The sequence below is a fragment of the Ictidomys tridecemlineatus genome, chromosome 7, assembly GCF_052094955.1.
Source record: "Ictidomys tridecemlineatus isolate mIctTri1 chromosome 7, mIctTri1.hap1, whole genome shotgun sequence".
NCBI classification, from domain to species: Eukaryota; Metazoa; Chordata; class Mammalia; order Rodentia; family Sciuridae; genus Ictidomys; species Ictidomys tridecemlineatus.
This window is the reverse complement of record NC_135483.1, coordinates 166,763,064-166,788,026: the sequence shown is the minus strand read 5'-3', so window position 1 is coordinate 166,788,026 and position 24,963 is coordinate 166,763,064. Positions and strand designations below refer to the sequence as shown.

The 24,963-nt window shown below is 33.2% G+C and overlaps 1 protein-coding gene across 3 annotated transcripts in view; it reads right to left on the bottom strand.

Moving 5' to 3' along the window:
• Bmpr2 (bone morphogenetic protein receptor type 2) overlaps positions 1-24,963 on the bottom strand; it is a 167,730-nt gene that overhangs the window by 65,444 nt on the left and 77,323 nt on the right. For all 3 annotated transcript variants that reach the window (XM_021735684.3, XM_021735686.3, XM_005338919.4), the window contains exons 2-3: positions 16,587-16,757; positions 15,552-15,722 (exon numbers count right to left, since the gene is read on the bottom strand). In XM_021735684.3, the coding sequence (XP_021591359.1) occupies positions 15,552-15,722; positions 16,587-16,757 (342 nt within the window). The remainder of the gene's footprint in view (positions 1-15,551; positions 15,723-16,586; positions 16,758-24,963) is intronic.

Here is a 24,963-nt window from a genome sequence, read left to right as displayed (position 1 = left end):
TAACTGCTTTGGAAAATAGTACAGCAATTCATGAAAAGCTAAATATAGTTTCCATAAAACCTAGCAACTCTATTCCTGAGTATATGACCAAGGGAAATAAAAACATATATCTACATAAAAATTTGTAGATGAATGTTCATAACAGTCAAAATCAGAAACAACTCACATATTCATCAATTGGTAGATAAATTATAAAAAGTGGTGTATTAATACAATGAAACATTTAGCTATAAAAAGTATGAATATTAATATATGCTAAAACACAGATGAACCTTGAACGTACTCTGTGTTATGGTTTGGATCTAAAATTTCTCCCCAAAGGCTCAGGTGTTGAAGGCTTGGTCCCCTATGCAACAATGTTCAAAGGTGAGACTTTAGGGAAGTAACTGTATGATGAGGGCATTCATTTCATCAATATATGCTTACATTGATGAATCTGTAGTTAAATGGACTATTAGGAAGTGGTACCCAGTTGAAAGAAGTAGGTCATTGGGGACATGCCTTTAAAGGGTAAATCTTATCCCTAGCCCCTAATCCCCCAATACCACCCACCTCGGCCATCCAAAGTTGAATAGCTTTGCTACCAATGTTCTACCTTACCACAAGCCCATTGTGATGCAACCAAGCAACTATGGACTAAAACCTCTGAAACTGTGAGCCGAAATAAATCTTTCCTCCTCTAAGCTGTTTTTATTTGATATTTTTCACAGTGATACAAACCATACTAACTAAGTGGAAAAAGTCAAACATAAAAATCCCACATACCCTTTCACAGGAAGCGACAAAAACAAGCAAATCCATACAGACAAAAAGTAGATGAGTGTTTGCTAGGGCTTGCGGGGCAAGAGGTAATGGAAAATGCATACTAATGGCCTGCTAATGTTTCTTTGGGGAGGTGATGAACATGTACTGGAAATAGGTGGAGCCTATTTTCGAACAATTCTGTAAATATATGAAAAAACACTGAATTATGTATACTAAATGTATACATTAACATTTTGTATCTTGTATGTGAACCATATCTCAAAACAAGTTATTGAAAAAATGGATATAGGACCAGCTTAAAAGGACTTTTCTAAACAAATTCAGGGTAATTTAAGCATTAAAATAAAAATATACAAGTCCACAGTAATACTTTTAGAAAGTATTTTTAACACAAGAATGACAACCAATAAATGGGACAGAATAACAAAACATCAATTTTATAATCTATAACGTAATAGATCCAGAAAATATAAATGTTGCTAATTTTCTTTGAATTTGACAATGGTACGTGTCTTGTATTTTTAATACATGTTATTTACAGCTATTTTCAAATGATTCAACATCAACCACAACAAAAACAAATGTATGTATACCTATATGTATAACTATAAATCTATCCCGAGGCAGAGAAAGATAAGAAAATTTGGAAAATGTTAGTAATTATTGAATCTACACAGAAATGTAAGAAAATGTAATTTAATATTCTTAATTTTTTCTCCATATTCAGAAATTTTCACGTGAAAAAGCAAGAATAAAAAGGAAGGAATTGTGGCCACTATTATCAAATAGAAAGGGTTAAAAAAAAACAGAAGAAGGGAGCTGGTGTTGTAGCTCAGTGTAGAGTGCTTGCCTAGCACATGTAAGGCACTGGGTTTGATTCTCAACACCACATATAAATAAATAAAGGCCCATCAACAACTAATAAAATAAAAAAGAAGATGAAGGTGAAAATAACAATTAAAATAGGGGGAAAAGTTGCCAACAGGGTCAATAGGTAAAGTACAGTGCTGCTTGTTGCTGCACACCCCACCAAAAGCATATGATTAGAGGTCTTAATACATACATACAAATATTTAACCATATTTTGCACCACTCTAATTGAAATATTGATAACATGAAAGACTATGCATGTGTGGGAACAGAGTATATAGGAAATCTCTGTACCTTCCACTCAATTTTATTGGGAACTTACACTGCTGTTGTTTTTTTTAATAAGTCTTTAGGGTAAAAAATTTATTATATTAGTTTCTACAGGAATCCATGCACGGTTTAGCTAAGTGCTTCAAAGATGATCTTTCACAAGTCTGCAATCAAGGTGTAGGTCAATGCCATATTCATCTCAAGTATCTGCTTCTGTGCTCACTCTATGATTGTCAATAGGATTCAGTTCCTCACAAACTGTCAGACACTAGGCCTCTGTTTGTTTGTTTGTTTTTGCTAGCTTTTAGCAGGTGGCTGACCTCAGTTCTTTGTCAGGTGCTCCTCATCATTACAATAAACATATAAGGACAGTTAAAGAAAGCATACCAGCAAGGTAGCAGACATAGTCTTAAAAATCTACGTACACAAATGAGAACCCATCACTTTTGTCACATTCTGTTTGGTAAAATCAAGTCATTAGGTCTAGCCCCCATTCAGGGGAAGAGGATTATAAAAGGAAGCATGGGTCAATGTGAGTCATGTCAGAAACTGCTAACTACAATATAGGTACATTTGGTTTTCATTATTTGCAGTGGTTATATTTTATAAAGGCTCACACACACACACACAAATACTGAACAACTACTTTCGGAAAAAAAATAAAGAATCCTATGAACTTCTAGTCACAATATGTTATATGTTTTACATATAAGATTCCTCCAAAAGCTCATGTGTGAGACAATGCAAGAAAGTTTAGAGGAGAAATGACTGGGTTATGAAAGCCTTGACCTAATCGGTGCATTAATCCACTAATATGAATTAACTGGGCAAAACCTATAGGCAGGTGAGGTATGACTAGAAAGAGGAGAACACTGGGGTTATGCCTTTGGGGTTTATATTTTGGCCCTGGTGAGCAGAGTTCTCTCTTTTTACTTCCAGACTGCCATATCAGGAGCTGCTTTCTACCTCCACACTCTTCTGCTACAAAGTTCTGCCTCACCTCAGGCCCACAGCAATGGAGTTGACCGTCTATGGACTGGAAAGTCTGAAACGTAAGCCAAATAAACTTTACCTCCTCTAAAATGATTCTTGACAGGTCTTTTAGTCACACCAGTAAAAACTCTAACTAAAACACAGAATTTCATCAACTCATCAATATACAGCCTTTGTTTATATTTTTTAAAGTTACCTTATTATATAGTATACTGTTGATTCATTAACATTTATGTTACAGTCAACAGCACTGGAACTCCTGCCTGAATGAAGCTTAACTAAAACTCATATATTTTCCTGAAGGAACATCACAACCTTCTTGTGTGTAGAGATGCTAGAAAGCACTTCAGAATCATGCTTCTGGGCCATTTTAAACCTCAAAATCATCAACAAAAAGCACAAAAATGAAAAAAAAATTAAAAAGTGGCACTACATTTACTGTGAAAAGGCATTTGTTTATAGCTAGGAATGTGTACCTAGGGCAAATCAAAATTTTTGTTACCCTGCACATGTCTCTGAATGACCATGAAGACATCACAAGTATTGGTTTGAGGTTACAAATACATTTTAGCAATTAACAGAAAAAATACAGAATTCAGGAGTAATAAGGTCAATTATATTTTACTTATTGCTAAACACCTTTAAAAGAATATACTTGAAGCCAGGTGCAGTGGTGCATACCTGTAATCCCAGCGTCTCAGGAGGCTGAGACAGAAGGATAGCAAGTTCAAAGCCAGCCTCAGCAACAGTGAGGTGCTAAGCAACTCAGTAAGACCCTGTCTCTAAATAAAATACAAAATTCGGCTGGGGATGTGACTCAGTAGCTGAGTACCCTTGAGTTCAATCCCTGGTATCCCCCAAAAAAGCATACACTTGAGAAAAATAAAGCAGAATATCCTCTGTTCAAGAATAAACAACATTTTTTTTCTGGGTATGAAAGATAGAGGAATACTATCTTTGTTCTGTTTTTCAACTACACAAAAGAGCACAGGAACTGTACATTTCATAGGAAAGAGAACAGCAAAACTTTGAGTAAAAAAATCACAGGGCTGGATTTGTAGCTCAGTAGTAGAATGCTTGCCTAGCACATGTGAGGCACTGGGTTTGATCCTCAGCACCACGTAAAAGTAAATAAATAAAGGTATTGTGTTCATCCACAACTAAAAAAAAAAAAAAAAATCACAGAATGTAAGTTCAAATATATACGAAATAAAAATTAGCAACAAAGCGTTCTTTCTGGTAAAAGTAATACGAAATTAGGAAAGATATTTGTAATAGTTTCTAAAAAGATTTAAAGACAGTTCTCTCCTAGAAAAATCCTAGGCTATCAGGCACTGAACTGATAGCCTATGCTTTAACTCAGTATAGCTTCCCAAAGAATCAAGTGACTATGCTTCTCTCCATTTGATGATCCTCTTTTTGTTTTTTAGCAGTTGATTGAAATAATTTCATATTATGGCTAGTAGAGAATGTACATTTTAAAAAGAAACAATTTGAAAAGTAATTTTTTTTAGTTGTAGTTATAGATATACAAAAATTTATCTGTTTGTTTTTATGCTAAAGATCGAACCCACTGCCTCACACAAGCTAGGCAGTGCTCTGCCGTTAAGTTATAGCCCCAGCCCAAGAAGTACTTTTATTTATTTATTTTTTTGGTGGTTCTGGGGATTGAACCCAGGACGTTGTGCACATGAGGCAAACGCTCTGCCATTTGAGCTATATCCCCAGCCCATCCAAGAAGTACTTTTAACAATATTTTTGCAATTGTCAGTACATTCTCAGCCAACTACGATTTAATGTTATTTTAACAACCTCTGCTATTTAAATTATGGCTAGCTTCATTTTGTTTCTGAATGTATTTGAAGTGTTTTCATGTCAGAGGACCATAGTATATTTCCATCTGAAACCATTAAATATTTATTAAATGGATAATTAATTTTTCTATATGAAAATGTATAGGGGCTGGGGATGTGGCTCAAGCGGTAGCGTGCTCGCCTGGCATGCGTGCGGCCTGGGTTTGATCCTCAGCGCCACATAAAAAACAAAGATGTTATGTCCGCTGAAAACTAAAAAAATAAATAAATATTAAAAAAAAAGAAAAGAAAATGTATAGGAAATGTTCAGTAGGCAGAGAGCATATTTACAAAAAAAAATGGGCACAGTTAAGTCATTAAAAGAGGAACACACATTTTTAAATTTTTAAAAATATAAACATTAAAAAAAGAATTACTTTTTGAGAGCAGAGAGCAAGACACATAGGTGGTACAGGATGCAATTGGCATTCAATAACGCACAGTGAGCAAAATTGCAGAATGAAAATTATCAGATCAACATCACATAATGTGCAAATATATAATCTTGTTACTACTACATTAAAGAATTCATATTTTCCTAAAGGATACTTTTTTATTTATGTTGTTCTGTTTCTTCTACATCAATATTTTTAATAAGCATACAACAACACATTGGGCTGGGGTTGTGGCTCAAGCGTAGAGCGCTTGCCTAGCACATGTGAGGCACTGGGTTCACTCCTCAGCACCACATAAAAATAAAATATATTGTGTCCATCTAAAACAAAACAAAAAATATTTAAAAAAACACCTTGTTTTGCTTCTTGAAGTAATAAATGAGGACTTTAAGCCATCCTTATTTCTCATTTTCTGTTTATTCAATCACTTCAATGCTGTCACAGAAGCAATAAAAACTAAATAAGTGGGTTGAGGATATAACCATAGAGTGCCCGCCTTGCATGAACAAGGCCCTGGGTTCAAATGTCGGTGCCACAAAAACAAATAATAACAACAAAATGTAACATTGAAAAAATACTTTAAATGCACAATAGCTCTTAATCCACCAGTGGTCCTATACCAATATCAGCTTTTTTGATAGAAGGCCTTCTTTTCCAGCTTGTATAAGATTAAGACATTTCTTGCCAGATACTGGAAATTAAAATTTCTAATCTTAACAGCACAGAATAAATTAGAATGTAATTTCTTAATCCTAGTTTTAGATGCAACTTGGATCTTTGTTTCTCATCAATTTGAACTGACCATCAAAATGATTAATAACTAAATAAAAGAAAATGAAAATATTCTACATTTATATCCTGACTTTCACCAAAAACTACTCCATAGAATGAATTAAATTTATTTAATTTTTAAAAAATACACAAAACTACTGGTTTTATAGGTAGAAACATTAACTATATCAATTCTAGAAATCTTCTCACAAAATTGTTCTAATAAGTTTTTAAAGTTTGCAATAATTATACATTTTTTTAAAACTCTGGGAATTCATAAGCATAAAAATTTCTTAATGGGAGCTGGAGTTGTGGCTCAGTGGTAGAGCACTTGCCTAGCATGTATGAGGCACTGGGTTTGATTCTCAGCACTATATATAAATAAATTAATAAAATAAAGGTCTATCAACAACTAAAATAAAAAAAATTTTTTAAATTTCTTAATGGTATAAGAAAATAAAAGAATATTATAGATATGAATATCTTTACTTAAAGACTGACATTCTTTTTAAATAGAGTAGGTACTACAAAGACTCATGATTGGAAGATACCTCAAAATATATTTAGTTCAGCTCTGCAGAGTCAAGACTTCTGGTTTTAGGTAGAACATGGACCTGTATTAGTGAAAGTTTTTCTTTCTCTTGTCTTATTATTGAGAAGAAAAATCTCAACCTGGTAGAAGTTCATTACTTGTCAAACATTTGCTATCCTTTCTTTTTAACACAGAGAAAGTTTCAAGCCTCAGATATTTAAGCAAGCAATATCTAGCTAATTAATATAGTTTTGTTTTCATCACTTTTATTCTTAAATAAATTTTAAAGTTGCTATCTACTTATGATGCTGGCTTTCCACTTACAGTAATGATGGGAAGTCTCCTTTTAAAATACATACAAATTTTAATAAGATAATTTGAAGAAAATATTAAATAATAAAATAACATGTCATGTGAATATAGAAACTATTTTATTTATTTATCTTTTTGTTTATTTTAAAGAGAGAGAGAGGAGAGAGAGAGAGAATTTTTAATATTTATTTTTAAGTTCTCAGCGGACACAACATCTTTGTTGGTATGTGGGGCTGAGGATCGAATCCGGGCGGCACGCATGCCAGGCAAGTGCGCTACCGCTTGAGCCACATCCCCAGCCCCAGAAAATATTTTATAATACTTAATCATGTATAGATTATGGTGAACACCATGCAGGGTCCTTGAATTTTTCAAAAAATTCTCCCCAGCCAAACGAAACAAACATATATGGGTCCCTTGTTTGTGTATGGAATATAATGGTTAATAACAAATACTCTGGAGCCAGAACATCTGGATTTGAATCCTGCTCTGTGACTTATAAAATGTGCAATTTTAAGTAAATTAGGTTTACATATCTGCCTCAGTGGAGTTAATATAAAATAAGAATATGTAGTAATCATTTCACAATGTTTCTATAACGGTTAAATTAAAAAATTTAATTCATATAGAACACTAAAAGAACAGTATCTGGGACATACTGGGTACTCAAAATATTATTCATGAGGTAAGAGTTCACTTGTTAACTTCTTAACTCGTTCAGCTAGACAAGATTTTTATATTAAATCTTCCCTTTAAAGGTTTACTTTAAAGAGACTGCTCAGTCTGTTTAATAACTCTATAATCCTGCATGATCTACAATCTGAGTAGTAAATTAAAGTTTCACTACAAGATTTATCCTATCTGTAATAACATTCTTTAAGAATCTTAAGTTTAATGCAAGTATTTTACGAATAAAGACCCAGTAAATGCTTATCTACCACCAGCATCTTAAGACCAGGGAAACAGGACTAAGAACAGGATGAGTTGATGGGCGGGAAAGCAAGACAGTGACTGAAAAAGTTAGTAGATTCAAACCAGGGCACTGGGCACAGCAGAGAGTTTTCTAAGGAAAAAGGGGTGGGGCGGTCAGAGAATAAGATCTCAAGGGAAGTAAAGAACCTAATCTTCCTTAATTACATAATTTGTCTAAAGGTAGGTCTACTTATTACTGTATTAAACAAGTTCAGAACTACTGGCTTTTATTTTTTTTAACATTCCCATATAATGGAAGCAGACATATTTAATACCTATTTCCCTTAAAAGAGACAAACAACTTTGAAACATAGACTCACCAAAGAGAAAATCTTTGAAAAATTATAATTGAGTTACAAAAACACAAGATAGGAGATTTACAGATAGGACTGATTATAATGTGAGACCCTAGTTCAGCACAATTACAGATATTCATTTATGGTCATATGGTTGATCTGTCATATTTCCCCAAAAAACTCCTGTTGTATCATTCTCAAGGATCACTGCTATTATATGCTTTAGTTTCTATTACTAAGTACCTTATTGTCTTCAGTGTTTCAACTGAAGTTGAAAGAAGAAAGGCCTTTTCTCAAGAGAAATCTAACCTATAATGCTCAGTGAGTCAGTCATACATTCTTTTACTGTTATTTGGTCTGACCACTCAACATATAGGTTATAGAGGTAAGAAGGCTGCTAAGTCTGGTTGTGACTGTGTAAGTGAATACTTGATAAGAAAGATGTCATTCCAACAAACAGCAATGAATGGATTGAACTCAGGAAGTAAACTGTTCAGCTGAAAACAATAGGGAAATGATTGGGTTTTAACAGAGAACATTAAATGCCCTTTGCTATTCCCTAGAATATAACCTCATTATGTGGCCATTAAACTTATAACCCTTTTCCTTACCAGTAATAAAACAAGCTATAACAAGTAGGCTTGTTTGGAAATGAGATCACATAATAGCAACTACTTAGGAAAAGTTTCCTATATTTCGCTTTACTTTAAAAGTTGAAAACTGGGGCTGGGGATGTGGCTCAAGCTTGCCTGGTATGCGTGCGGCCCGGGTTCGATACTCAGCACCACATACCAACAAAGATGTTGTGTCCGCCGAGAACTAAAAAATAAATATTAAAAAAAATTCTCTCTCTCTCTCTCCTCCCTCCTCTCTCACTCTTTAAAAAAAAGTTGAAAACTGATGATTCCTTTTTGAGGTGGGGATAAGGGGAACTAAATATGAATCAAAATGAAGGAGTTAATAATTGGGGTTTTTTTTTTGTTTTTATCTGCACTTGCTATTCCATAAACTGTTTTGCTGCATTTGCCCTTTTAGTTGAAGACAACAACCAGCTTGCCTCCCTCCCTTTTCCCCTCCTTTTCTCCTTCCCCTACCTTTCCTTTAAAAAAAAAAAAAAAAAACCCTTTATTTATTTACTTATTTTTATGTGGTGCTGAGGATTGAACCAAGGGCCTCGCACATGCCAGGCGACTGCTCCACCACTGAGCCACAACCCCAGCCCTCCTTTTTTTAAAATATATTTTTCATTGTAAATGGACACAAACCTTTATTTTATTTATTTATTATTTATTTATTTATTTATTTATTTAATGTGGTGATGGGGATGGAACCCAGTGCTTCACATGTGCCAGGCAAGTGCTCTACCACTGAGCTACAACCCTAGCTCTCTCTTTTCTTCTTGTATCCAGGGGTGCTTTACCACTGAGCTACATCCCCATCCTTTTTTATTTTTTATTTTGAAACAGGGTCTCAATGAGTTGCTTAGGGTCTTGTTAAGCTGCTGAGTCTGACTTGTGATCCTCCTGTCTCAGGCTCCTGAGTTGCTGGGATTACAGGTATGAGACACCATGCCAAGTTCTTTTTATTTTTTATTTTGAGACAGTTGCCTAGGCTGGCCTTAAACTTGCAATCCCTCTGCCTTGGCTTCCCAAGTCAATGGGATTACAGGTGTGTGCCACTGAGTCAAGTAGTGACCAGCTTTCAAAAACTACTGATCCACTGTATGGATCTATTTAATCTTGAAAGATTAAAAAGAAAACATTACTTCCCAGCATTTGACAATATTTCAGAATTTACATATTAATTAATACATATCCCACAAACATTTATTGCCCTCCATGTTCCTAACACTGCACTAGTCATTATGAAGACAAAAGGGCATTTTAAAAAGTCTTTATCACCATGTACTTCAAAGTTGAGTAAAAAAGGTAGGTAAAGAAGCAATTACAAAACATCTTAAAATTTATATGTAATACCTGCAACTTATTTGAAAATGTTCAGAAAAAAATAATAAAATGTATATGTATCTACAGGGTAGAACAATGATAAGAAAATAAAGCAAAATGCTAGCAAAAGGTAAATCTGGGTAAAGGATAGTTCTTTGTACAATTTTTTGTAACTTTATAGAGCTTGAAATTCAAATTTTTTTTAAAAATTAAATTTTTGCAGGGAGCCTAATATATGAACACTTGACACTTACTGTTGTCTACCAATAAAATGACAGGCAAAAAGTTAAAGAAAAACAAGGTAATCAGCTCTGCTTGAGAAATACAACCACTTCATTGACCATTTCTCCTGAATAGTAAGCCTATTCATTAGGACAGAAGGGTTAATTTCTAATTGAACTACTTAAATATTAAGATAACATCTTAAAAGAATTTATGTGACAGAACTCTGAAAGTATAAAATATTGTACAAAAATGAGGTTTTATCATCCATCACAAAAATGATATGTGAGATGTGGAGCTAATGTTTCATTAATACTGTTCTCAGAAGATTGAGTAATGAATATTTTAGTACCTTAATTAAAATATAATTTTCACACTATAAAATGAGCATTAAATTTTTATTGAAAGATAGATATTAAAGGTGTTTCATTAGGAAGAGTTGAACTTCAAAGATTTTGCAATAAACAAAAATTTTGCATATTAAAGTATTATTATTATTATCATTTAAAATGTAGATTCTGCAAACTGACAAAGGGGTTAGATGACCAGATTTCAGACTATTTTAAAAATCATTTTTCTCAAAGTTAGTTTGTTTCTTTATTCAAAAATAATCATTAAGGAAATAGATATACTAAACCTGATTCAAACATTACACAAAACATACATGCATTGGTACCCTATAACAGGCACAATATAAAACAAATTAAATTTAAAAATTCTTAAATAACAATACTATAAATGGACATTAAATATAAGACAACTAAAAATAACAAACATGAATCTAATAAAAACTTAAAATCATTTTGCAAAATGCTCTCAGTAAAGTTTTATTTTAGTAATACTACTTCTGCTAGAGATATAATGAAATGTGCACTTTCATACATCACCGATGTATGTGACTATTTCAATTACCTGAAAAGCAATTTAATGATATTTGCATAACTTTAACACTGTTACTTTTGGCTACAGAAATACCAATTCAGGGAATTATAATGCTACACACAGCTGTACATATAAAGATGTTCATTGGAATAAAAAACTGGAAATAAGCCTAAATGTCCAAAAGCAAGAGAAGGGACAAGGAGAATATCTAGTTGATTTGAAATACTATGCAACTATAAACTAATAACTGTGAAACATAATAATCTGGAAAATACTTGTTTTGTTAAACAAAAAAGCAAATGTAAAATACATACTACTAATGCAGCTATACAAAAACTAAAAAGAAAATATTGGGAAAAAATATTGAAAATATTAGCAATGATCGCATATGGGTGTAGAGACTATTGGAAATTGTTTATTTCCTTTCTACTTATGTCATTTTTCTTTTTCTCTTTTTTGCTGTTGTTGTTTTTGAGGTGGGGTCCTAGGTTCCTGAGTAGGTAAGTACCATAGGCATATGGTCATTTTTCTATTATTTTTTTTTCAAATTAACAAGCAGGTGATACTTTAATTATATAAGTAATACACAAATATATGCCCATTTTAAAGACTCAACCAATTCAAAAGTGTAGAAATATGTATCCTTTCCCACCAATAGTCATCCTACATTCTTCTTCTTCTATTTCTGATAACTTTATGCTATGTTTTTAGTAGTTTTAAAATATATACACTTTTAAAATAAAATTTGAAAGAAGAAAAAAAATCACCAGCACCAAACTTTTTACTTATTATTATGTGGCCATGAACAAAAAGCTCTGCTTCTTAATTTTATGTTTTAGGTTTTTTCTTTAAATTTCAATATTTAAAACTATTTTATTATTTTGGTTAAACACTTAGCACTTGCAGGCTAAATGTGATTATTTTTAGTGTTATTTTCCTTGAAATTAATGCAAAAGCCAATATTCACCTTGTTTGCTAACTTCAACTAACTTGATTTTGTTGCTGTTATTTAAAGGATAAAATACATAAACTGTGCTAATGCTCCCAAATTAGAGCACTTTAAACACTCTGCCTTTTTCTTGGGAATTAATGATTCCTAGTTGGCAATACTCATGCTTTTAAATCAAGATTACAGAAACCAAGATCCAAGTAGTAATCTAAAATGTAATATACATGTAAAGATCTTTGAGGAAAATGATATACAAATGTACTTCACCTCTTTCATCTAGGCAGATGTACAAATGAAAATTAGAGGAAAATTAATGTACCCAATTCAGAATAATCTCCTAATAAAAGATAACGGGTCAGAGCTGCAGTTGTGGCTCAATGGTACAGTGCTTGCCTAGCAAGTGTGGGGCACTGGGTTTGATCCTCAGCACCACATAAAAATAAATAAATAAAGTAAAGGTATTGTATTCATCTACAACCAAAAAAATGGTTTTTTAAAGCTAATGGTCTACATAGAGAAACATTCTACTGCTTTCAGTTTAGTGTTTCATCAATAAATCAAAGGAAATAATCCCAAACAGAAGGTCTTTATACTCACCATATTTGTTGACTGAGAGAATTCTTACAAAGTGCTATATTTCAATTTTTAAAAGCTTTAAAATTTTTCAAACTTTTTATTTGAAAAACTTAAAACTTACAATATATTTTGCAAAAATATGATGAAGAGTAAACAAACCTTAACACAGATTTACTCTTTGCTATCATTTACCCCCATTTGCTTTATTATTCTCTTTCTCTACACACATACATACCCATGCATATTATGTTTGTTTTTCAATCATTAGATGGTAGGTTATATATATCATGGCCCTTCATTTTTTAAATACTTCTTAAGAATATTTTCTAAGAATATGATGTATTCTTGTAAAACCATATTATTGTTATCAGCTTCAGTAATTTAATATTTAAATAAACTGTTCTCTAATCATCCATTTTTGTCAACTGACCCAACAATGTCCTTTACCATATTTTCCCCATTCAGAAGGACAATTAGGTGTACTGCTTATCTGTCAAGTCTTTTAAATCTCTTTTAATGTATACCTTTTCCACAGCTTTTCTTTGTATTATATGACAGAGACAATTTTAAAATATATAACCTCCCCTGACTTTGGTAATAGAGATTCAGGATAACCATTCTTGGCCAGAATATAACATTATAATAATGTTGTATCCCCTAAGTACTGTGGATGTCCATCTGCCCTTCATTAATTATGTTAATTTTCATGACCTGTTCAAGGTGTCATCCAATTTCTCCACTTATATATTCTGAATTTTCCCCTTACAATTATGTTGGAGACACTTTTAAACAATACAGGTATCCTGGTTCCTCATTAAAACTCTTGATTTACAATCCTTTGATAACTCTTGTGTGATTTTTTAATTATTTTTTTTAGTTGTAGATGGACAAAATACCTTTATTTCACTTATTTATATGTGGTATTGAGGATCAAACCCAGTGCCTCACATGTTCTAGGCAAGTGCTATACCACTGAGCTACAACCCTAACCCCAGATCTAATCTTACTGTGATGGTTACAGAATGATGATTTGCCAACTCCAACATTCCTATATTTACCAGTTAGCACTTGACATTCTACTCATGAATTCATTTTCCTTCCAATGGTTTATAATTCATTACTATATTTAATTATTTTAGCACTAAAGTCGCCCCAGATTTAGCCTGTGGAAGTTATTTCAAGCTGGCTCCTGCATTCTTTTTTTTTTTTTTCATGATGGACCTTTATTTAATTTATTTATTTGTATGTGATGCTAAGAATTGAACCCAGGGCCTCATATGTGCCAGGCAAGCACTCTACCACTGAGCCACAACCCCAGCCCTAGCTCCTGCATCCTTATGATAGGCTTATCCATTATATTTGGGGGCAATACTTTCTATTTCATGCTTGTCTTAAACTACTACCCTGCTCGCATCCTAGAATAAGTTGTTCTCTCAAGGAGCCCTAGTTCTTCTAGTGAAGGATAGTATTAGAGACAAAAATATGGCCATTAAACATTATTACTGCTACTGGGGTACTTTAGCATTTTGTCCTTTTTAGCAATGCTTTATATGTAGTTTGATAATGTAATTCAGGGCTTTTGTGTAGCATGTGTGAAGTCCCGGGTTCAAAGAAAGAAGGTCAAGAAAAGAAGGAAAGAAATAAAAACAAAGAAAAAAAAATAAAACAAGAAAAGCAGAAAGGGGACTGGGGATATAGCTCAGTTGGTAGAGTGCTTGCCTCACATGGGTTCAATCCCGGGGTTCAATCCCCAGCACCACACACATACACACACACACACACACAAAAAAAAAAAAGGTAGAAAGAAAGAGAGTAGAAAATAGAAAAGAAGACAAAAATAGAAAAGTAGACAAAAACAGAAAAGTAGACAAAAACAAAAAGGTAAAAAAATTAGTGTGTATATATAAATAAATTTATACACATACGAATATATACAACTATGCATATCTATTATACAACCATGTATATATGTATTTAACATACCAACAAGTATAGCTTAAAAGTCCTAGGTCCACCTCAGTAACCATAATTATAATCTATTTGCACAGGCTTCTCTTCTGTCTTCCCCTGTTTGGTAACTATTTATCCCTATTTCTTCAATAAGAAACCTGGCTCCCAAGAATACTACTGTATATATTTATAATACTACAATACACCTACACTGTTTCAGAACTGCTTTGATTATACTACTAAAACACAAATCTTCTAAAAAGAGTTCAATTAATTCTCCTCTTAACCCTTTATATATCATCTTCCCCAAAAGAGTATATATATATATATATATATATGTATATATATATATATATATACACTCAAATAATGTTTTTATAAGTTACTTATATTAGTTCCTTTTCCCTTTAAAATGATTTAATTTTTTGCATACAATTTTTCTGCATATGTAGCTAATGACATTATACCAAAAGTAAAAACTACATAGGTAATTTCCAATATTAATTAGTTATAAATAATAATACCACAATGAATAACTAAGTCTATGTATTTTCATACTACTAATGATTTATCTTTTCAAATAAGCTTCTAGAAATGGGAATGCTGGGTGGAAGAGAAAACACCCATGTAATTTTCTGGGATTTTGTGGGGAGACAAGAGTCTCTCTAGGCTGACTTTAAACTCCTGGGCACAAGTGATGCTCCTGCCTTAGCCTCCCAAGTAGCTGCAACTGCAGACACTTGCCACTTAGCCCAGCTACAGTTTCCTTAGTATTGTCAAATTCCCCTCCTTAGGAGTACTATATTTTGATTCAAACTTATTTGATAATATACTGATGTCTTGCCAGTTCTGGTGCATCTCTGGATTTCAAGTGTTAGCCATATGTCATTTTAAGATGCTGCAAGTCTCCCATTCCTATCAACCCTGAATTTTTATTTTATATTTTCAAAATCTCTGGAGAAAGGAATTACAAAGATAAGTTACTCTAACTACTTACTGATTGGTGTTGTGTCAGGAGGTGGAAAATTCTCAGTAAAGTTGACATTACATAAATCTGTGCTACAGCAGCAAAAACGATATGTTCCATTCTGAATTGAGGGAGGGGTGGTAGTTACTACACATTCTTCGTAGTGACACTCTTGAGGATCTCCAATGTGAGACCAACATCCTATAAACCAGTATTAATAAAAACAAGTTAGGAAACAATTTGACAAAACTAAAAGGAAAACAACAAACTAAGAAATAACGGCAATAAATCTAAGAGTAAATATAGAAGTTATGAGACAGTCTTGCAAATCAATAAAAAGACAAACAGAAAAATGGCAAAGGAAACAATGGACATTTCATGGGGGAAAAACATGAACAAAATGTTTAGTTGCATCATTAATTTAAGAATTATTAAAACCATAGTAAGGTAACCAATTAAATAGTTCTAGACTTAAAAAATAATAATATGCAATCCTAACAAGGATTCAGTAACACAGACACTCTCATACAATGCTAAAAGGAATGCAAATGATGGCATTTTTAGAAAGCAATCTGGCACTTTTTATACAGAGTCTTTAAAATACTCATATATTTATTTAAATATTTATTTTTTAGCTTTAGGTGGACACAATATCTTTATTTTTTATTTTTATGTGGTGCTGAGGATCGAACCTAGTGCCTCACCCATGCCAGGCGAGCGCACTACTACTTGAGCCATATCCCCAGCCTCTGATGTGTTTTATAATCTAACAAATCTACATGAGGGAAACAATCAGATACAAAGATTTATGTTCAAAATTGTTACTGCAACAGTATATATTACAGTGAAAACAATGTCCAACAATAGAATGATATGTAAGTAAATTGTGATACATAAAGAAAATGAAATATTATATAAAGGTTAGACATATTTTCAGGGAATACTTCAAGACATACTTTTAAATTTATTATTTTTATGAAGAAGATCTTAATCTATTTTTATAACATTTTTAGATAAACTTCAATTGTATGAAATTCCATATCAGGTAAGAAAAGCATTACTTGCCTTGTTTTACAAGATTTATGTCCCCTTTTGATTTTTCCCAAAGGCCATAGCAGGTGCTACCTTTTGAGCATAATATTGTCCCATTTTCATGAGAGATTCGACTCTCGCCTATCCCAAGGTCTTGTTGATATGGATCTTTAAATGCACATAGCCGTTCTTGATTTTGGGAAGCTAAAATAAAGACAATAACAATGATGAATTAATTTTATTATAATCTCTATAAAACATTATATAAAAGCCAGGTTATTTCAATAACATAATTTTCCCTACTATAACCTCCCCTGACTTTGGTAATAGAGATTCAGGATATCCATTCTTGGCCAGAATTCAAATTCAAATTCAAATATTTCATTTTTAAATTTTACTTTATTCGATAACTTCCTTCTGCTAATTAATTAATTTGTAACACCCAAGCAAGAAGCAAATGTGGAAAAAAACCCTCATTTCCCAAAAGCAATCTTCTTTTCCTCAGATTATTACACTGCTTTTTCTTCTATTAAATAATTTGGTGTCCAAACAAGGAAATATCATCAAAGAAAATGTACATGCTCTAAAATGATCTTTAAAACAAACAAAAAAACATGGCTGAGACATAGTTTGGCGATAGAACACTTGTTGAGCATGTACAGGCACCAGGTTCAATCTCCAATGCTGAAATACACAAACTTACAGGCCTAAAATTTTTGGAAAATTCTACAATACTCATTTTGATCATGTTTTATAGTGTATTGCAGAAAGTTAAATTATTAGGCATTGTATACTAAGGAATGCAAAGAATGACTATAAAATGGGCATATGGTTTCTTTCTGGAGTGACATGCATTTCAAAATTAGATAATGGTTACACAATCTATAAATTTACTAAATAAATAACATGGAGTTGTTCATGTAGATGAGTGAATCTCATGGTATACAAATTAAACCTTATTAAATCTGTTTATAAAACTAAATCTACTAGGTTAGCAAGAAAAAATTACTTTCCACTATTTAAAATATCAACAGCCAGAACTGCTCAACAGTTCTTCATACTGAAGGGACAAACTAATGTAAATTTAATACCAATTCATCTTTATCTGTGCACATAAAATAATTTAACTGATTTCTATTCAATATTTGTCACACAACTTCCTGGCTAACAAATATTTATGAACATTGGTAAGAATCCCAAAGAAGTAAAATGCTATCAAATGCAACATTTGATCTTTATTTAGTTACTTAAAGTAGCCTTTGCCAATGTGTTTGATCAGTCAGAAGACTAATCTAATCCACTTGGCCAATATATTCCTCCTGGGATTCTGACTCATTCTATTCATTTTATGTATCTACCTGATATGGCATAATTCACAAGAATTTTAGCAATGGAAATGATTTATTAAAATTTATTAAAATAAATGCTTCTGAACGAAACTAAAATTCTGGAGAAGAAATGAAAGTGTCTAAGCCAATATATATACATAAAACTGCTATATTTCCTATAATGGAAAGTACTTTTAAAGAATTGGGGTAGGCAAAAGAGTATTCACAAGTAATAGAGTTCTAGCCCTCAAGCATCTTACTTGGATAGACCAAATCACAGACAGTAATCAGTGAAAAATAAAAATGAGACTTGATTTGTATGTTTTAAAATCACTTTAGCATCTCATATAGAGCATTAATCTCCAGGATATATAAAAACATCAAAAAACTTAACACCAAAAAAACAAATAACCCAATCAATAAATGGGTAAAGGATCTGAACAGACACTTCACAGAAGAAGAAATATTATCAGTCAAAAAATATATGAAAAAAATGATCAACATCTCTAGCAATTAGAGAAATATGAATTAAAACTACACTGAGATTTCATCTCACTTCTGTCAGAATGGCAATTATCAAGAGTACAAGAAACAATAAATATTGTTGAAGGTGTGGAGGAAAAGGTACTTTGCTGGTGGGACTGAAAATGGGTACAACCATCTGGTAAACAGTATGGAGATTCCTTGGAAAACTGGGAATGGAACCACCATTTGACACACTTATCCCACTTCTTGGCATATACCCAAAGGGCTTAAAAATCAGCATTCTGTTGTGACGCAGCCACAGCAAGATTTATAGCAGCTCAATTCACAACAGCTAAACTATGGAACCAACCTAGGTGCCCTTCAACATACAAATGGATCAAGAAAATGTGGCACATATGCACAATAGAATATTACTCAGCCATAAAGAAGGATGAAATGATGGTATTTGCCAGTAAATGGACAGAACTGGAGACTACCATGTTAAGTGGTCTATGGCCATACCACCCTGAACGAGCCCAATCTCATCTGATCTCAGAAGCTATCATGTTAAGTGAAATAAGCCAATCCCAAAAAAACCAAAGGCAGAACATTCTCTCTGATATGTGGATGCTAACTGACAATAGACAGGGATGTAGGGATAGGGTTGCTGAGGGCCATTACCAAGTAGGAACGACGCATCGAAATTTCCTTGCCAAGCGTACCCCATGCTGCTTAGAGGACATTCGATGGGACATTGCATGCATGCTTTAATAAGGTGACCTTGCTCAAGGACCAAGGCGGATCCGGGTTTAGAGCTGATCAGGTTTGAGGAAGTAACCGGCTCCTTGAGTTTAAGGCGTTGCCAGTTTAAGATAATGGGTTTTAGGGAAGTTGGAAATTGAAGATTATTGCTGGGATTAGGGTGTTCCTGCTGCTTGTTCCCGTTGAGTTCTCCTGAGATTAAAATGGGATTTGGAGAGAGCCTCGTGGAGTAGGTGGTTTGTGCGGGAGACGGGAGAACGTGTTTGCCCCTGGACCTGTGTGGAGGCGGTGTGAGAGCGGGAATAAAGAATTGCTGTTTGAACCTACAAAGCTGTGAGTGCCTCGTGATTCTGGTGCCAAGCCGAGACACTGGCCTTGGCATAGGGTAGGATGGAGCTTCACCTGTATTGGACAGGGAGGAGTGGGGGGATGGAAGGAGGGTTGGGAATGGGAAAGACAGTAGAATTAATTGGAAATAACTCTCTTATGTTTGTATATGTTTACATGACCAGTAAAACATTGTATCATGTACAACCACAAAATGGGAATTTATACTCCATGTATGTATGATATGTCAAAATACATTCTACTATCCTGTATAACTAAAAAGAATAAAAATTTTAAATAAGTAAATAATAAAATAAAATAAAATCACTTTAGGTAGTCCTCTAGAAGTTATTTACTAGTATCAACTAAATAGCCAAAATATATAGTGCTACCTATTTATAAAAACAAATTCTAGGACATTAGTCTAATGATTCTACCACAGTTTTTTATCAAGTTGGTCCATACTCTAATTCTTTTAACAACAAGCTTAATCATATTTACTATATTATCTTTTCCATTTAACAATGAACAGCATTTCCTTAGGTTATCCCCTAATTGTCAAATTTTACCAAATTAATTATTATAAAAATTAAAACTAAATATATGTTTACATATGACACAAAGATTCAGTTATGAAATTCAACTACAAACAAAAAACTTATAAATCTGAAAGGCATCTATCCATGAGGCATAATTCCTTCTCCCTATCCTGCCCAGGTAAAAATCCTTCTATTTCCTACTAGACATCAAAGTTATATAATATACTGTTTCTTTTAGAAAGTTTAGAATAAATTTATGAATTTAATAACTTTAGTTTTCCACAACCAAGATAAACATAATTTTACACCTTCTCCTCTTCTGCTACTTTCTTTGACTAGGATTTTATACTGAATATTGAGTAAGTAAGTAGGGATCGGACTGTACCTGGAAGCAGGTAGATCAAAACATGCCTTATTCAAGAATAAAAAGAAAAGATATATCTTTGTAAAAGAATACATGAAAAATAGACACATATATAATTTTAATGCCATTATTATATAACTTGGTGACAAAAATCTAAAGTTGTTATAGAACTAGACAAAAAAATAAATCTGGCTGGGCATGGTAGCAGATACTTGCAATCCCAGAGGCTCTGGAGACTTGAGGCAGGAGGATCACAAGTTTAAAGCCAGTCTCAGCAATTTAGCAAGGCCCTAAGCAAATCAGTGAGATCCTGTCTCAAAAAATAAAACGGGTTGGGATGTGGCTCAGTGGTTAAGTGCCTCTGGGTTTAAACCCAAGTACCAAAAAGCAAATAAACAAAAAAACAAAAATAATCCAACCTCTCCTGTCTAACTACTCCCCACCCCTAAATTTAAAAAAGAAAAAAAGCTACATTAATATTAAAGCAATAAAGGTACAACTGGAGAGGACTAAATCATATCTTTAACATCTCTATTTTCCTAAACTATTTTTCTTAAAATAATTTCAGTGCATTTCTAAGAAATTATCTGGTGATGAGGGCATCAGTGTAGGCCAATTATATTTGTTATTTTTAAAATAATACTTTCTGGGCTGGGGTTGTGGCTCAGCAGTAGAGCACTCGTCTAGCATGTGCAAGGCCCTGAGTTCTATCCTAAGCATCACATAAAAATTTAAAAATAAAAGTATTGTGTCCAACTACAACTAAAAAATAAATATTAAAAAATAATACTTTCAAATTATGATTCTTAAACAACATAAAGATTGCAAAAACTTACTAGCCTAATCAAAACCAAGAAAAATTCATTTTGTAAACCAGTGTCTGTGGCTTTCTAAAAGCCATTTATTGGAATCAGTCTCAGACACATACCTATAATAAGGTTTTGAACTCTTCATAAATAATGTAGGAAAAGTAAGGATGAAATTAAGACTACAATTAGAAACAGTATAGTCTAGAAAAATTATATCATCACAGATTACATACAGAGACTGGTTATTTATATGTAGGTAATCTAAATTTGTCAATAACTAGAAAAATTTTGATTAGACATATACTGTCAATTAATTTTAAGGGACATATTTAGCCAATCAGTGTTTAGACATGGGTCTTGAAAAAGAAATTATTGGGTTTTTGTTTTTGTTTTTTGCAGTAGTGGGGATTGAACCCAGGGCCTTGTGCAAGATAGGCAAGGGCTGTATCACTGAGCTACATCCCCAGCCTTTTAAAAATATTCTTGATTGATTGATTGATTGACCAAGTGATTTGAGAGAGAGTCTCACTAACTTTCCCAGGCTGTCTTCAAATTTGTAAGCCTCTCTTAATCTCTATAGTAGCTAGGATTACAAGCATGCACCACCATGCTCATGTTCTTCTAATTTTTAACAGGTGAAATTTGGATATAAACATTAAAACAATTTTGTTGAGCATAACCACAATAAACTGGAAATAATCTCATCCAAACTGCTGATAAAGGCATTGTCACAAAGACTATGCTGATTGTACTTAAAATCTGTTAATTTATTGTCTGATGCTCCTAGAAATCCAAACTTCTTGGTTAACATATAAGGGTTTTCATAATCAAGAGCCAATAGTGCCACAAAATTACTTTCATGGGTCCTAGGAATTTTTGTTTTCATGGGCCTTTCCCCCATAACAGACATTCAAATTATATTTCATAAAGATAATATATGGGGCTGAGGTGGTTGCTCAGCCTTAGAGCATTCGCCTTGCATATTGGAGACCCTGGGTTCAATCCTCAGCACAACATAAAAATACATGAATAAAATAAAGGTATTGTGTTCAACTACAATTAAAAAATAAATATTAAAAAAGATAATATAAACATTTCTTCAACCTGAAAGTTTATTTTTTCTTTAGATTTAAAAAAAAATAAAACATCTCATGAGCTTCCAGAAATATTATGGGCAGGAGGTCTACTGGGCCTAATGGATAAGTCATCCTTGGGACACACAATCTACTTCTCTTACCACTCCACTCCTCAATTTCCATCCCCAACCACACTCACATGCTGAGGCCTTTCATGACCTTTATTTATACATAATGATCTTTACATAATGTTCTTAGTATACAGAATGACATTTTTCTGGAAAAACTTAAGACTCATCTTCAAGACCCAGCTTTAATATCAACTTCTCAGGGAAATCTGCAAATTGTTAAATTATGTGCTCTGCACTCCCAAAGTTCATGTCTGTCCTAGCATTGTACCACAGGGTATTATAGTATTTTATCTGCTTACATGCCTGTCTCCCTTAACAAGCTATAGGGTTACTTCACTAGTTCTAAGAGAAAGAACAAACTGATTTAATTTATTTTAATACAGCAATCACCCCTGACAGTGTGAAAGGAAGAAAGTTTTCCTATCAATATGCACTGTATTCAATACCATATTCTAATTCAAATATTACAAAATCTGAGCAATAATAATCTAGTCTTTCTACCACTTTACTAAAAATGAAGCTGAAAATGGTATATTATTTTTGTATAGTATTTTATTATTTCCCCCAATTATGTATAGTCAAATTACTGAGAATGAAATGAAAACATCCTGGATCAATACCTGCTAATAATTTATGTAAAATTGTGGATGTATAACCGATGTGATTCTGCAATCTGCATTTGGGGTAAAATTGAGAGTTCATAACCCATTTCAATCTAATGTATGAAATATGATATGTCAAGAGCTTTGTAAAGTTGTGAACAATCAATAAAAAAAAATAAAAAATTAAAAAAAAAATTAAAAAGCCATACCCACAAAAAAAAAAAAAAATACCTGCTAATAATATGCTGTATTTAATTTCCAGGAACAGATGTGGCAGATATCCCGCATTTCCCACTCAACTGACATGAAACTACAAAGAAAGTAGGGTGTGATGGTATGGCATAGTTTTATCATTTCTGCATTGGCTAACTGTCATTATAGACATAATCAGCAGCATCATCATGCAAACAGTAAAAGATACCATTTACTTGCCTTCAGAAAGGAGGAGAGAAAGGAAAAAAATTGCTACTTTGAAAATAGTAACTATTTGTAGTATTCCTTTTTTTAACCAAATACTGTTATTATTGTCTGAAGGTTCATGAAATATAATCATGTATTATATATTTCAAAAATTTAAATAGCATTTACATTTCAACTTTTAACATTAAATTTAAAAAAAAAAAATAATTGCAGATTCACAGGCAGGAGACTAGAAAGAATCATTTAGGGGAGTCCCATGCTGCTCTCTTCAATATCAATATAACAACCATACAGTATCAAAACCAGAATATTGATACTAGCACAACCAAGAGAGTTTATTTAAATTCCACCAATTATCATGTACTCGATAGTGTGAGTGTACCTCTACACAATTTTTATCATATATCATCCCAATCAAGATATTCAGGCCAACCCGCACAGAAGCTCAGGCCCAGATTAGGCCCAGATCTATCCCACTGACCAGCAGACCCACTCCAGAGCCCAAGTCCAGGTCAGGCCCACCGCACCCCACCAGCCCACCTGAGAGCCCAGGCCTACCCCACCTCCATCTCAGGACACTACAGCCATCGTCATAGCCCTCCCCACAGCCCTCCACACACAGAAGCCTCCACCTTGAGACAAAAAACAGGGCCTAGAAGCAGCTACATCTCAGAACAGGCATCCCAACAACATTGTAAGGCTCGCCCTTTCAGCCCCTTCTCTAAAAGTAGGCTGCATTCATCTTGGGTCATCCACATTGCTATCTTGAGTTACTTCCATTATTGCTCCTACCACCTTTAGTTGCAGTAGCATCCATTACAGGACAATGGCCAGGGACAGGAAGCCCAACACCAAAGTGAGGTACAGGTAATTCACATGAACACTACAAGATTACAAGATAGAAACTGTAATACCTCAGATCTACACTGCAAGAAAGGAAGACACATAGACAACATGAAAAAACAAGGGAAGAAAGTGCCTCAAACAAATCAGGATACTACAGTTATAGAATCCATGGACAGTATAGTTGATGAAATATCAAAGGAGTTCAAAATATACATAACTAAAATTATCTGTGAATTAAAGAATGCCCTAAGTGAGCAAATACAGGAAAAACTGATCACTCCAACAAAGAGGTAAGACAGCAACTATAGGCAACCACTGATCACACTAACAAAAAGATAAGGAAGCAAATACAGGTAGCAAAAGATTATTTCAAGAGAGATTCTGGAAAAAAAATCAGAAATCATTGAAATGAAGGAAACAATAAACCAAATAAAAACTCAATAGAAACCATCACTTGGAAGACAGAATGTCAGATAAAGAAGACAAAGTATATAACTGTTTTTTTTAAACTACATAATTTGTATATATATAAACTAGGCAAAACTGTTTAATGGCATTAGAAGTTAATTAATGACTTATTCTTTTTTATTAGTTGTTCAAAACATTACAAAGCTCTTGACATATCATATTTCATACATTTGATTCAAGTGGGTTATGAACTCCCATTTTTACCCTGTATACAGGTTGCAGAATCACATCGGTTACACATCCTCGTTTATACATACTGCCATACTAGTGTCT